At 40.2% G+C, this 15,610-nt stretch overlaps 1 protein-coding gene across 1 annotated transcript; it reads right to left on the bottom strand.

The window, feature by feature from the left end:
• Positions 1-2,158: 2,158 nt before the first annotated feature.
• Positions 2,159-13,121, bottom strand: mmaa (metabolism of cobalamin associated A). Its single transcript, XM_008302848.1, has 6 exons — positions 12,737-13,121; positions 10,514-10,636; positions 10,082-10,252; positions 9,093-9,178; positions 7,701-7,850; positions 2,159-4,274 (listed from the first exon to the last, which is right to left on the bottom strand). Exons 1-6 carry the CDS (start codon positions 13,119-13,121, stop codon positions 3,984-3,986), a joined length of 1,206 nt encoding a protein of 401 aa, XP_008301070.1. The 3' UTR covers positions 2,159-3,983.
• Positions 13,122-15,610: the final 2,489 nt, after the last annotated feature.

Raw genomic sequence — 15,610 nt, 5'->3', positions numbered from 1 at the left:
GCCGGACGGGCAACAAGGCAGCCAGAGAGAGAGTGTGTGTGTGTGTGTGTGTGTGTGTGTCTGTGTGACAGGGGATGGATGGCTTGTATGTATGTACAAGATGTGTAGGTGGGGAGCTGGATGGGCGTCCATGTGTGTAAAAAGAGGGGAGGAGGGTGGGCGAGTGTGATGTTATGTGCTTGTGTGTGAGGAGCAGAGCAAACATAGCAGGGATGGCTGAGGCTTTGTGGATCAGCAGCCCATGACCGGTTGTCACACTACGCACACACACAGCTCCCAAATCAGCCTGGTAGCAGAGCCAGTCTGACATTTCCCTTAGTGTCAGGCTTCCCTCCCGCTCTGATCTGACCAGAAAACAACCAAACTATAATGCCGATACAGCCAAGAAGAGGAAAAAAAAAGAAAACACAGATGTCTGCCCGTGCTTCAGTATGCCTGCATTGTTTACTGACATTTGTAGCAGCTCCATTTTTCAGCACTCATTCCAGACTTTGAGGTTTTGTTGAGGGGGAAAAGCTGAGTTTTTTTGGACTGCAACCCCACCAGTGTGAGGGCACCGTTTAGTTTTGTCCTGAACCAGGAAAGCATTTTGACTTCAGACTGCTGACACAAAGAAAAGGCTGTCAATGTAAGCCCCCTCCATTAAACATGAAAAAAACCTCATCAAAGAGCCAGTCTCTGTCCTCTGCTTACGTTCAAGAGATCCAGCAAAATGCTAAACACATGTGGACGGGCCCTGTGTTTAGGCTAAGATGGCCGAACACGATCCAGCAGCATTTGAGTTAATCTTCCTTAGTGAAACCGCATGGTGTTGTTTACACTGGAGACAACTGTGTGTATACGTATATGCATGAATGTGTGTGCGTGGAGAGCGTCCAGAGCTGCAGGACTCACTGTTCCCTCTTGCAAAGCCAGAGCAGTTACAGTGTGTATGTGTTTGTGTCAGCATGATGGAGGAGAAGGGTGTTACTCAGACCTAATGAATCCATCTGCATTCAAGGGGCATTCTTCCTCTCGTACGCAGGCGGGAGCAAACGAGCAGCGACCTGGGAGCCTGTCCAGCGGTTGGGGGGCTCAGACTCAGTATTTCCAAAGCAAGGACGAGCGCAGATTAGTATTGAATTTGCTCTATCTTTTCCCTTGAAATGCAGGTGATTTTTCAAAGAGAGGGTGAAAGCCGTGCAGTGACACACTCAACCCTCCTGCTCTGCACTGTACCGAACACCGCCGCTCTGTGTTTTTCAGTGAGGATTTGGCCGAGGAGGGTTTGCTACACAGGGCTGGGACTACAGTACAGCCTGTGCTCTAGGAGAGTGGCAGCTGTTGATGTCCTCACCTCCGAGTGACCTGGCACCCTGGGCAACCTCAATGAAGAATGGATGGAGGGCAGGAGGCGGGGGCGTTAAGAAGGGGAGGGTGGTTGGCACTGAGGGCCCAGTCATTAAGATAATGAATCCAGAGTTGGGCGGTATTTGGGAGACCTCTGGTGGCTGAAGAAAGCACAAACCTCCAATTGTAGAGGGTGGTCGAACTGGATCATGAGAGCAAACCTCAATCATCACAATCTGCCGCTGACATGAAGCAGGCTGCTCAGGTCTTGTTTCACCTCATGTTTACTTCAAAGTACAGCGACTCTGCAAGTAACAAAACAGAACAAATTCAGGTTTCTTGAGAAAACTCTCCCTTCTAAGAGCCCAAGGATTGAGATCTTCACTTTATAACTAAAGCACCAACATGTATACAGTTGCATTGTTAGTCTAACATAAAGAAACTCTACCAGCAATTGAACGTTCATTTTCTTAACCCTCCTGTTACCTTCAAATGTACTGACATCTTTTATCGTTGGGTTCAGTTTGACCCCAGTAATTTAAACCTCCAGGAAATTATCATAATTAAAACTGTGACTCAAGTTTATGTGTAAATAGCCCTTTAAATAAAACTGAAAAATGATGTCAATCACTTATTAAGAGGTGTTAACCATTGAATGGGGTCAAACATAATAGGAGGGTTAAACATTAGCTACAAAAAAACAAAACACCTTTAAACTCGCTCGTGACCAAGTTTATCTGTTCTATGTTTCCTGGATTGTGTTACTTTTAAAAAAAAAAAAAATCATTTGAAATGTTAGCATTTATTTATGATACACACTCTTTCTTTTAATAAACAAATGTTTTATTCAGCAAGTCAGCACAAGATCAAAAATATAAATATAGTTCCAGAAAACCACCATGGAGTTAAATCAACACTTCTGAGTCAGTTTCCTGATTACGTGGTTCACAAATTGTACCGTCTGGTTTACAGTATAAATCGTGTTGCTTCATGTAGTGACTTAATATAAAAACACCATGAACACAAAAAGAGAAATAAAAAACTCCTGAACTATGATCCGTGTCTGCATTTTAGCTGAAATGATGTGATGATTAAACAATGAGTTGATCTGAAAAAATATACATTTTAATAACTGATTCATTATTTAAGTCATTTATCATGCAAAAATCCACAAATTCTGTTGACTCCAGCTTGGATATGGGAGGAATTTGTTGCTTTTCTCTCTTTTACAGGATCATAAACTGCGCATTTGTGGGCTCCTGGACAAAAACAAGAAATCTTCAGATGTCAACTTCGGATCTTTTTCCACTTTTAAAAAAATATACATGTATTTGAATTAACCACACACCTGTTTGCACCGATAAGTGTGATTTCTGTAATTAGAAAATGCCCCTCTATAGATTATGTCACCGACACCAGAGTCTACTGCGTTATCTCTCTCCTTAAATAATAAAAGGAGCTGCACTGGAGTTATGAGTGTGTGACTTCTTTGTCTTCGGTTCTCCGGTGGTGTCCGGGAGTACAGTGCATTATGAAGTCAATTCTGAAAATATTAAAGTGTGTTTTGCCTGAATTAGAAGTAAGCGTGCAGCTGACTCATTCAGAGGATACCTAGCACTGACATTTCTGGCTCCGGAGAGCAGAAAAGAAATCTCATTAAATCTGTGACAAATCTCAGGACTAATATTCGTAGAGGTAACATTAATCACTCCCCCTTTTTTCATATCAAGAGCAAACACGAGGAGAGAGAAAAGCTCGGCCAACTGCACTGACAGATTTAATGTTATTCACTTATCCATTTAAGATTCACATCATTCTTTAATAGGATTCCACCCAGAAACAAAATAGCAAATTAAAAAACACATTTTCAAAGTGCTGTTGCTCTTCAGAGGAAAATTAGCTATTAGAGCACCATCCGAGGCAGTTCCACAACAGATACAGGTGACCATGACAAAACCCATTTCCCTAAGCCTAATACTTTCACTGATACTTTTTCCTTTTTGGGTCACAAACAGTGTGTGCGATTGATTACGACGAAGGTGTGCGAGACTGGCAGTGAAAATGGCCCATCACGGTTCACATCTCCATTACAGCATTCATCACCATAATATTTATGGCACGGACGAGTCATAGTTTCACCGTTTAATGACCTTGTTCGTAAAAATGAAGGATATTGGTCAAGCTATTCTTCAAGTGTACCAACATGACCTTTACATTCCTCCTTTACTAATCTCATTAAAACAGTTCATGAAGGTCTGGAGTGTTCCTGTCCAACAATAAAAGTCCCAGCGTCTTCTTCAGCCCGTTGATCGCTCAGCTCACATCTCACGGCACAAATGAAATGTTTCATTTTGCCAAATGTGATCGTGTCTTGAAGTCAAGGATGAAAAGTGACGACAGTCAGCACTCTCCTTCTCTTGTGATTTGGATTAAAGCTTTCAGACACTGAAGTCTCTGCAGAGGGGTGTCTTGTATCTCAGGTTTTTTAAATCTAAAATTATGTTTAAAAAGAGCAAAGCTGCTTCTTTTTTGTGCAAACCACAGAGTCAAGGTCACATATGCTTACTTTGTCCTGCTTTACTTGGCACTGAATGGCCCAGATCAGCTAAGAGGCATCCATTCTTCTCAAAAAAAAAGTGCAGTCCCATGGATTACTATGATGATGAGGAAGAGAAGGCTTTGAGAAGCAAGTCAGCAGCCAGGCCTGGAGAGATGACTCCTTTGGTGACCCTCTCCTCGAGGTGGGGCAGAGCCTCTCCGACACTGGGGTGGTTTTGGAAATGGCTGAGGACGCTCTCCTGGATCAGACTCCACATCCAAACCTTCTGCTGGGCCCTGCGCCTGCCCTGCAGTTCACCGCTGGCCAACATGGCATCCCGGTACGACTCCATTTTAGCCCAGACCTCTGGGATGCCCTCATTGGTGTGTGAGGAGGCGCGCACCACCTGAGGATGGAGTAGAAGGGGGTGGAGGGGAGCATGTGTGAATAAAAAGCATCTCTTTTTTTAACAGTGAGGGCGATTCAACTGAACAGTCTGAGGATGTCAAAGGTCCAGCAAAGGGCCTTCACTACTTGATTCAGTGTTGAAAGTTTCACATGTGTCACGCACTTGTGTCTCATGTTTAAGATGGTGTAGAAAGAAACACATCCTCTTTTACTTTGCTCTGTCAAAGTCATGGACGATAGCCCCAGGAAAACAACAGCAGTTGCCTGAGTTGAGCATTGCAATATTCAAGGGCAGCAAAATGTTCTGCCTTTTTCTGTGAGACTTCCAGAAAACCCCATGAAATGCATCATACAAAGGACTGAAAGGAAGGAGTTGAGATGACATATAGATTTCTTGGCCCCTTCTTGAACTGTCCAATAAATTAAAAAAAATACATTTTTTAAGGTTAAAATCTGCTTCGATATGCCCTCCTTTTGTGGGTTCATTGGTTTATAATGATACATAGATTTTACTGTATTGTAGAGATTGTGAGGACATTTGTAGTGTTCAATTTTTTATTTATTTATATATATATTTTTAAGGTTTTGTTGTTTTTTGGATGACAAGAGCAAATAAAGTGTTTAACTAACAACAGCACATTTAGGTTGACATTAGTGTTGATTAATGTGCACCGTCCCCTTTAGGAACTAAAAACATGGAGTCCTGAATTTGTTATTCTTGTTGTAAGGCTGTTTTTTAATTACTTCTTTGTGAAGCAAGAAAATTGGTATCCAAATAAAAAAATCATATTATTATTATAGTCTCAGAAATATGCTGCATGATGCACAAAATTCTGAATACAGCAGTTAGAAGATGAAACGCTGTACTTTCCACAATACAAAGTAGATTTGTAGACTTTTGCCAAAAACTTGAGGCTTCTGACAAATTGCATTCAGCTTTGTTTTAATAATAAAAGAACATTTTTTATGTAGTCATTGTAACTGACTCTGGAAGGTTTTTTTTTTTTTTTTTTTTTTTAATTTTGTGTTTTTTCTAAAGTTTAAGTCTTTTCTTTTGCTGTTGTTGTTTTTGCCGAAGTACCTCCATCCTGCAAGAAGCTGTCAAGTCAAAATACAAACAGCGGGTGTTTGTCTCCCCATAACACCTTGTTCACACAAGCAACTGGGAATAAATGTCACTTATGTGATTAGTACTTCAACAAGTGACTGCATGTCTCGCTTCAGAGCTTCGTACAGATTCAAGAACACATGATGAAATTCGGGGAAACATTCATTTTTAAAGCAGACACAGAAGTGAAAGTGCTTCAGAAATACAAAGAAGCAAAGGTATTTATTCAGATGTACACTGAAAATCCATGAAATAAACTATGTAGACGCTTCTGTTTTTATGACGTCATTACACACTCGTGAATAAAGAAGAGACAGGCGGTTTGGAGAGATGAGAGACGAGAAAAGACTTCAGTGTTGATGTAAAACAAACCTCACACATCCTCAATTGGGAGATAATTTGACAAATCAAGTTAAACATGGCAGCCTGTTAAATATTGGAGGCCTGTGATCAAAAGCCAATTAAAAATCATATAATTACATCATTAAGTTAATAATTTCGCAAGAACTGGATTTTAGTCTGATGCAAAAACAGGAAATCAAACGTGCAACACACATATTGTCTTGCTTACCCCTCCTAGTGTCTCTCCACGCAGATGGTAGGAGTTGTTTTTATGCAGGTTTTCAGATACGTTTCTCTGAGAATGTTCCATCCACACCAACGGAGGTGAGAGGAATCTTGTTGTTGGTGCCCACAGCATTGAAAGATGTTAAAGCTGTTGTCATCATACCTCCTTAGACTTGACAAACTACAGAGTCTTCAGTGTTTTTTGCTGGATCTACTTTCACTCAGCAAATTAGTCCCTTAAGGATATCGTTAACACACAAATCCCCAGAGGCGAGAAAATGTTTCTGTAACCTCGGTCAGCCGACTTAACGCTACTGTCTGGAGCTTTGTTTTAACCTTACATGTTTGTAAATGCCATTCAAATATGTTTCTATGCAGTTATTTTTTATAAAGTAAAAATTGTAGTTTCCAAATTCTAACTGAAATCAGGAGTAATTTAAGAAAGTCAAACGTTTTAAACCAATACTACAAAGGGCTCTCACACTACAAAAAGCCCAATGAAAAACCTGTGAAGAACAATTAAAATCATGACCAACGGAACAAATGAGGATCACATAATACAGTGCTTTTGAGGGTGAATAAGTGTTAATGCACACTGATTTCCCAGGCTGTCATACTGCCTGTTACTTGTAGCTTTACTCTGACGTGTAAAATCGGCTAAGTGCCCTTTTAATAGCAGAGAAACTTCCATGTTACTGACGAACTTGATTGAAGGTGATTAGATGCTTTTAATTTCCTGAGAATTCTCATTCTTGCTTAGATTATTCATTTCGTCAAGAGAAAATTAATCAACAGCTATTATGATAATCAGCTGCTAATTTGAGTCTTTTTGTGAGCGAGAATTCTAAACTTTTTCTGGTTCCAGCTTCTCATATGTAAGGGTTTCTCTTCTTGTCAGTTTATCTCATTGTGAAATTAACCTGCTGTTCTTGTGGAACTTTTGATTTGGTACCTCTTTCAGTTTGTTGACATTTTATAGCCCAAAGCATTAACTGATTGAAAAAAATAAGAGTAAGTTCTAATTGTTCGTAAGTTAATAGGTTCAACATTAGCCCTCACATAATAAACACATCAAATTATGTTCATGTCATGTCATGTTTTCATTCAAAGCAAAGCTGGCAGTAAAAATGAAGAGCTACAGAGATGAGAAACAGAGAGTGGAAAGAATCAGACTGAAGCACATCAAGAAAACCAGCCAGATACGAATACGTGCAAGCAAGCCAAGGTAAGGATAAATAAAGAAAGAGGAGCTATAAGAGAAGCCCATCAGCTTTATGTGAATGTGCAGGCTTCTAATCAGCGAAATGCATGACACAGCAGTGGAGCATTCGGCGCGGCGGGAGTTGGGGGTTGGGGGGTGTTTCCTGGCAGCTCGCCCAGTGGGCAGATGCTGCACTGGGCCGGGAAAACAAAGGGACAAGGCCAGGCAGGCGAACGGGTGAGATGGGACGTACAGGGTGGGGTGAGACACTGCAGTAGCTGAAACTATGATGCTATGACGACATCATCACCATCATCATCATCTTCATCCCCCTCCCACCTCCTCCTCCTCCGCCTCCTCTTCCTGGGTCAGCTGACCTCTCAGCGGGACACCTTGTTGGGCCCATAAAGCAGTGATACTTCTGCTGCTGCTGCTCAGTAGGTCAAACGTTTTTTTTTCGTTTTTTTTTAAAGGCCTAATCATTTTGTTGTTGGCTCCCTACCTCACTACACTGCCTCACAGTCATCATCTTACACACAAACACACACCTTCGGGTTCCAGGACTTGGACTTCTTCCTGAGCAGCTTGAGCGCGCTGGTGTACTCGGCCTGGATCCTCCTGGCCGGCACCACCAGGTCTCCATCCGACTTTGTCACCACCACCAAGTCGGCCTTCTCAATGATGCCCCTCTTGATACCCTGGACAGAGATTTTGGCATTAGACAGGAGGGTCATTAAATGTTCAAAACACTGTAAATAAATCTGATGTCTAGACACCTAATCTCCTGAGGGATCTGTTTGCAGAGTGATGGATGGATGGAGCTGTGCTCGGCTGTTTTCAGGGCTGCAAGTTTACTTGAACAGTCCTAAATGGTTACTTTCTTTCCATTAATCACTGATGTCGCCTTCTGTTTGGTTAGTTTTCGTAACAGTTACAATAAAAACTGCCTTTCACGTGTTGAAATGTAGTCTGAGTTCAAGTTTTTGTATCCAGCTGGTGATGTGACGCTGAAGTAGATGCAGAGAATTTTAACATAGTTGCTACTGTTTGTGTGTTTTTTTCCTGTCCAAGTGTGATTTTTCTGTAATTACCTAATAAAGAACATCTAATGAAACACTGCTATGAAATTTTCTTGTAGACAGTTTTGTTAATACTGCTGGGAACATTTGAATCTGAATAACACATGTTTATACATTATAAAGCATATTTATTAAAATTAGATTTATAAATCAGTAGCTTTTCTCATGTTTCTATGGCGATGTGTTTCCAGAGCAGAAGCAATTAGGATAATTAAAACAAATGCCACCTCTGCTACCTATTGTCCCACCATAATCACCATAATATTAATCATAATGAGGTGGACTAATGAAGTCATTAATTTTACTAATTAATAAACTGATTAGCATATACTTTTTGTCAGCATGTTTATGTTTACAAAAAAATGCAGGCATAAAATTCAGTTTCTACTTTAAAATGTGAAGTCATAAATGTATTTATGAAACAATTTAATTCTGAAGCTCCATGAGCTCAGTCTGCATTATTATTTATACAATCACACTATATATTTCAGGGAATCACTGGTACAATAATAAGCTGAAATCACAGTAGTTTTTTTTTAGCATATAAAACCTCTTCATTTAACTTTTAAACATTTTCTAGAGACTTACTGTGCACCATGTACCAACCTTTACGAAGGTTTGTGTGGTGAATCTGATGTTACTACATTCACATGATCAATGTAAAGGCATAGCACAATTAATGGACATTTTAATTCTTAAATGAAGTATTCCAGCTGTCAAAACCTACATCCTAAACTGTCAGACTAGTTTTCCTTGACATTTATTCACCCAAAAACCACTTAACTATTTTTTCCCGGTTCCTAACAAATGAAACAAGACCTGACATTGACAGGTTTGTTGCTGCTGATGTTTCTCACTGACCTGGAGTTCGTCGCCCCCTGCTGGTGGAATCAGCAGCACAAACATGTCAACCATGTCTGCCACTGCAAACTCTGACTGTCCAACACCTGGGAAAAAGAAAAAAAAAGAATATTTTAACCATCACTGCTGATCAACAATATAAGTCTTGCACAAAAATCTGATTAATATAAATCACTGACCACCCAAGTATGTTTAATTTAAATTCTCTACCCACCAATATGAATGTTATGTCCAACAGTTACATTGCAAGTTCACCTGCTTATGCTTTTACTATAACCAAAAGGTGATAAATAAAGTACGTAAAAGAGGAGAAAGTCTCATTCAGGACTTGTTTAGTAGTTCAAACAGGCCTTTGAATAATCATGAGCTTTCACAAACTTCTGATTCCTCACAGAGAATAAATTTTATCCTTGAGATGCAAAGCAGGTGCCTCATGAATAGAGCTGGCTATCGTATTTCACACTGACCAAATTGTGTTTCTATCACTGAGTACTAAAAACTCAGAACTGACAATTAGGACAAATACTTGCCAGGACTGTTACTCTTTATTCTTTTTTATACTACAATGGAAACTTCTTGTAAGGCGAAGTTCTAGATGCGCTTAACATTTATGAATTACTGGGATTTGGCCTATTTTTGTCCAACAAAACATTAACTGTACAAATCTGACGACACTATTGAAATATTTTGCATCAATTTGCAGTCCCACATTGATCAATAAGACACTGTTTCACTTTCAATCTACTTTCCTGTTTGACAAATGTAATACAAGAATGGAAAAAAAATATACAAAGTTTGCCAAAAAATATATTTTGCATTTTTATATTAAAGAAAAGAAAAAAGCTATGTGTTGTGAAAGTTTAAAAAAATTAGCTAACAGGGTAAAACCAGGACGTCAAAAACATCTTTATCATCTATACTTTCAGGATAAAAATGCAATGTTTTCTGAGGGTGAAAATGAGGTTCACCTCACAGCGACAGCGCCTTACCTACTGTCTCTACAAGGACGACGTCATATCCCGCCCCTTCACACAGAACAATCGCCTCATTGGTTGTTCTGGTGACACCACCGAGTGTTCCTGAGGTGGGCGACGGCCTGATAAAAGCATTCATGTCTCTTGAGAGCTCAGTCATACGAGTCTTATCGCCCATCAGAGATCCTGCAACAAGAGGGATGAGTCAGTCTGAGGCACATTTTCACATTACTCATTAGTTTACACTGCTGCTTGTTATTATAGAGTTCCAGCTTTTCAGATACATAAAAAAAAAATAAACAACATAGTTAGAACTGACTGAAAAAATAATCTCTTTACATATTAAGAAAAGAATTCACACAAGAATTTACTGTGCAACGTAAAGCACACAGATACAACTGTTCATCTCTTTAGTATTTACAACCGACAAGCTGCGCTGGATGTTACCTCCTGTGGTGCAGGAGGACGGGTCAACAGCCAGCACGGCCAATTTATGTCCTCGTCCGGTCAACATCTTTCCCACCACCTCGATGAACGAGGACTTCCCTGCTCCGGGGGGACCGGACAGACCTAAGGAGTCAACAAAAACACCAAATCAGCAACAAATGGGACCAAGAGCTAAGTTCTTTTACTTCATTTAACTTTATAACACACTTAGAGTTAAGCAGTGTATATGTAACCCCTACAGGTTTGAATACATGGCTGTCAAAGCACAAAAGCAAAAAGGAAAACAGTTATTGTTACCAGCATCATATGTTATTTAGTAAGCAAACAAACAACAACAAAAAAACAAAGCTATAAGTCTGGTAACACAAAAACGTAAGGGAATATGTCAGCTGCTACTGACACAGTGTGTTTCACAATACACATCAAATCACAAAACTTAAATTCTGTGATGTTTGAACCCGTCACTTTGGGATTTGAGGGCAATTTAGAAAATCTGGCAACATGTTTTGAATTTGTTCCAGAAAACAATATTTAAATAATTTCACAAAATGTTTATAACAGATGTATAGTAGCATTATAATATACAGGAGACTCCCTTGTTTCTGTGTTTAGAAACATCCGGGATATGTTGTTGCTTTTGTTTTTAAAGTTTGACATGGGAATCTACGGTGGGGAACAGCATCAAAGAGTGTCCTATACCTGAAACAGTCCCTGCACAAAGGACACTGCTTTGGTAAAGTTTACAACAGTAGCGATCAGACTCGCAGCACTAAATGTTGCTGACTGGTCATTTAAGCCAGCGTTTTCAACAGACACTTTCAAAAGTCTGCAACAAGATAATTTTGTTTTTGTTCTTGACTGTTCTTCTATACAACAACATGCAGCTACATAAAAAGTCTCTGACAAACGGACCATTGATGAAATCCACACTTTGCAGAAATTTTTCAAGAAAGACATCCAATGGGGATTTGAGTTTGTGCTCCAAAATGAGCAGGTCTATCTTAGGATTTCATTTAAGTCATTATGATTTTGCAGTAAAACTGCTGACACTTTCTGAAATGCCTGTTGACTAATTTTCCTATCTTCATGAGGCTTTAAACCGCTCTGGAAATGTAGACAATACAGGGCTTAAGAAAGCTCTAGTTTTATGTGAAGTTCCTGGATATTAGTCCCTAAAACTGCAGGTACTGAGGACTATTGATGCTAACAGGTGCTTTTGGACCAGGGAAACTCTTCCATACTTCAAATAACTGTTAGAACAAGTATTACAACTTATATATGTAGAACTATTAGAAGTAGTATTAGTACTAGTTATTTAGAGGGTCTTTTTTTTTAGGTCCTTCTTCAAGGACCTCCCAGCACAAGAGGAACACTGAGGGCTGTCAGAGCATGTTGATTGGTCAAACATCAGCAACACCAACCGCCATTTAAAAAAATCCATTGAAAGTGGCGTTGCTATACCAACTGTATGTCACTGAAGAGGTCCCATTAGTGGTGTGAAGGCAAACAGAAAAAGGCCTTTAAAGGTACGGAGTTACTGTCTGGGACTCCTCAGACCCCACATGGTTGGTCCAAAAGCACCAAATGTGGCTAATTAGAGCCTGATAGCAACTTTTGGACCTTGGGTCCCCTATTGGGTCAATCTGGGGATGAAGTTGTGAAAATGAATATCCGTAGAGTCAGGGCTGCCTAAGATCTACTAAGAAACCAGCTGTGACTTCAGAATCAGCAAATCCTTGTTGCCGTCTCCTCTGATATTCACCATCATGTGGTAACAAAGTGAATGTGCTCATAAATGTTGAGCATTTGCATTGTAATTCTAATAACTGACTGTGTAACTCCTCCATTAATCTAAACACCTGGACAAGATGAAAAGATACTAGGAAGACTGCATTTATATGACAATGTTATCCCACTTTTCCTTACATTCACACATGAACAACGGCACTGAGATCCAATGTAAGGGGATGTTCTAACCATCAGAAGACAGTCAGGCTTTATGTCTTCAGCAAGGACACTTTGAAATGTGGACAGGAGGAGTTGGGAATCAAACTGCCAACCCTACTGTAAAAGCATGGTCTGCTGTACCTGCCAGTCAGCTGCCTCATGTCCACTTACAAGTCATCACTGATGATGAAGCTGGAACCAAAAGACGAAGCTACATCTGACAGGAACATCCTGAATTCACACATGATGCCCATGTAAACATTTCTAACCACACACCTACTCTAAAGGCCACTGGCTTCCCTCCATTACAGCTCTCCTGCTGCCTCCTGTAAGCCAGCACCCTCTGCAGCAGCACCTGGGCCAGCTCCTTCTTCCTGGGATGCTGAGTCTCCACCAGAGTGATGGACTCAGCCAGAGACGCCCGCTGTCCTCCGATCAGTCCACCATACAGTTTATCCAGCAGTCTCTGCTCAGGCCCGCTCAGCTCCTGCTGGCTGACGGCGGTGCTCACAGTCCTCTGCTGGCAGCTGAGGTTGGTGCTGCGGGAGCAAGACACGGAGACCCTTTGGTGAAGGCAGCATGTTCTGGTGGCTCGATGGACACTGATGGAGGAGGGAAGCGTAGAGATGTGGCGGAGGAGAGAGAGGCCAAACCGTCCCATGTTGTGGCAAATGTGGGGCGTCTGGGAGGAAAAACATTTTGTACTGATTAGCTAAAATGATTCAGAAATATATTCTCTCCATTTCAGGTGTTTGAGGTTTGCAGTAAAACCAGCTGAAACATGACTTGTTAGCTGTGTTAGCTAACCTTAAATACAAACAGTAACGTTGAAGTTACAACAGTTTGCTGCTGTAAAGCTTATTTTGCTTTCGTTACTCAGTCTAACGTGAGCTCGTAACTCACTCTGTGTTTAGATACAGCTGTCAAAAACGCTGTTAATAGTTTAAACAAAATATCCACAAAGTGTTAAACTCACTCTGACCTCTTCGCTGCTACATGGAGGAGTTACGGGTTACACAGGACCGTTGTTTCATTCAATTTTTTCCGGGTTCCGGTGACGTAGGACGCCGCCCCCAAGAAGACTTCCGTTTATTAAATAATAACATATTTAAAGTACATGAATAAAAACAAAAACAAAAACAACAAATGTGTCAAAAACACGAAAAAAGAATACGAGTTCGTAACAAAACCCTGTGACGTAATTTTGAAATGAAAATTTAAAAATGGCGGTAGACAGTTTTCACCAGTAGGTGGCAGCACAGTGTCACTATCAAATCTGAGCCCACAAACTGCTTCTATCACTTGAAAATCATCTCAATGAGCGACATGAAGGCACATGTTGTGATTCACAGACTAATTGTAGCCTGTTTATTGGTGTCAAAGCTACTGCATTAAAAAAAAAAAAAAACAAACAAAAACGTTTTTTCTGTACCTGGAACCATTTCTCCACATGCTGCTTTCGTCTGTCTTTCTGAATTCCTATATTGTAAAGACTAGTTTATGTTTCATCCCATTGATGTAACACTAAATCATCAACCAGTTTTAAAGACAGGACTGTTGAGATTGGTCCAAAAGGTATAATTACAAAGATTAAAATTAGTCTCTTAAACACTAAGCACAGCAGTGGGAATTAGACAGTCAATACCAGCAATAAATAAAACTATAAAATACAAGAAGAGTGACAGAAAATGCATAAAAGCCGCAGCTATAAAAATGGATCTTTTAATAAAAAGATATATCAGCTATGTCTGCCACTGCAAACTCTGATTGGCCAACACCTGGAAAAAAGACTGACTATTATAACTGTCAATGGGGATCAATAAGAAGACAAAGTATGACACTGGCTGTTGCAGAAAAATCTAACCAATATAAATCAATTAATCCTCCAATCTTAAACCCCTGCCAGTTTGGACAAAATGTCCTTAAGTTAAATTCCAAGTTCACTTATGTAGGCTTTCCTCCCACACAGTCCAAAACCATGTTGAGGTTAATTGGTGATTCTAAATTGTCCGTAGGTGTGAATGTGAGTGAGCTTGGTTGTCTGTTTCTAAATGTGGCCCTGTGATAGACTGGTGACCTGTCCAGGGTGTCCTCTGCCTTCACCCTAAGTCAGCTGGGATAGACTCCAGCCCCCTCACGACCCTAATGAGGATTAAGCGGTGTATAGATAATGGATGGATGGACTTATGTATGCTAAGTTAAAGAGGACAAAAAGGAAACAAGGTCTTGGTCAAGACTTATTTTGCATTTCAAAAAGGCCTTAGAATAATCATGAGCTTTCACAAACATCAGATTCCTCAGAGATAATACGTTTTATTCTTGAGATTCAAAGCAGGTGTCTGATGAACTGAGCTGGCTATCAGACTGTGTTTGTATCAAAAACTTGCTGAGACTGTTACTCTTCCCCTGACAGCACACTACAACACATGTTGGGACTGTCTCCTTTTTGAATTCCTAATGTTTGTATTTCTCATCTCACGGTTCAAAAAAAATAAATCATCAATTAGTTCTAAGAAGAGGACTGTCAGGGAGGCTGGTCCAAAAGGTTTAATTATAAAGATTGAAGTTAGCTGGGCGCTTGAAAAAACATTTGGTACAGCAGTGGGAACTGGACAGTCAATGCCAGCAATAAACAAAACCATAAAATACACAAAGAATGACAGAAATTACATAAAATCTGCACCTATAAAAATTGATCTTATTATAAAAAAACAACTTGATAGGACTTCAAAGTAATTTCCTGAAATATTCCTGAAAAACTTTTATAGCAGGCACACTTTTACAATCATGCCTTAATGAGTGTGTTTCAAAGGGGTTTGGGCTCAGACTTGGGAATTATTTTGATTCTATTCCAACTTGTTGCCATTTTTGTCATCTCTTTATATAACAGCCTAAAAGCAGGGAGACACTTTGAATGGATTTTTAGCAAACATTAGGTTTGTGGTACCCGGGATAAGCGATTGCTCTGATACGTTTAGTCATTGATTCTCAGTCTCCAGTCCACCTGACGTGCTTGTCTGAGGAATTTGGCAGAAACATGCAACCTCCTGGGAGGCAGCAGCACTAACCGCTGTGCAACCATACCACCCACGTCACACTCAGTCAGACGAAGCTGCTGCACGCACACACAAACCAGCCAGTGACTTCCAG

The sequence above is a fragment of the Stegastes partitus genome, unplaced genomic scaffold (genome assembly GCF_000690725.1).
Source record: "Stegastes partitus isolate 25-593 unplaced genomic scaffold, Stegastes_partitus-1.0.2 Scaffold37, whole genome shotgun sequence".
Lineage (NCBI taxonomy): Eukaryota > Metazoa > Chordata > Actinopteri > Pomacentridae > Stegastes > Stegastes partitus.
Note: the sequence above shows the minus strand (reverse complement) of the source record. Positions and strands in the feature narration are given on the sequence as shown.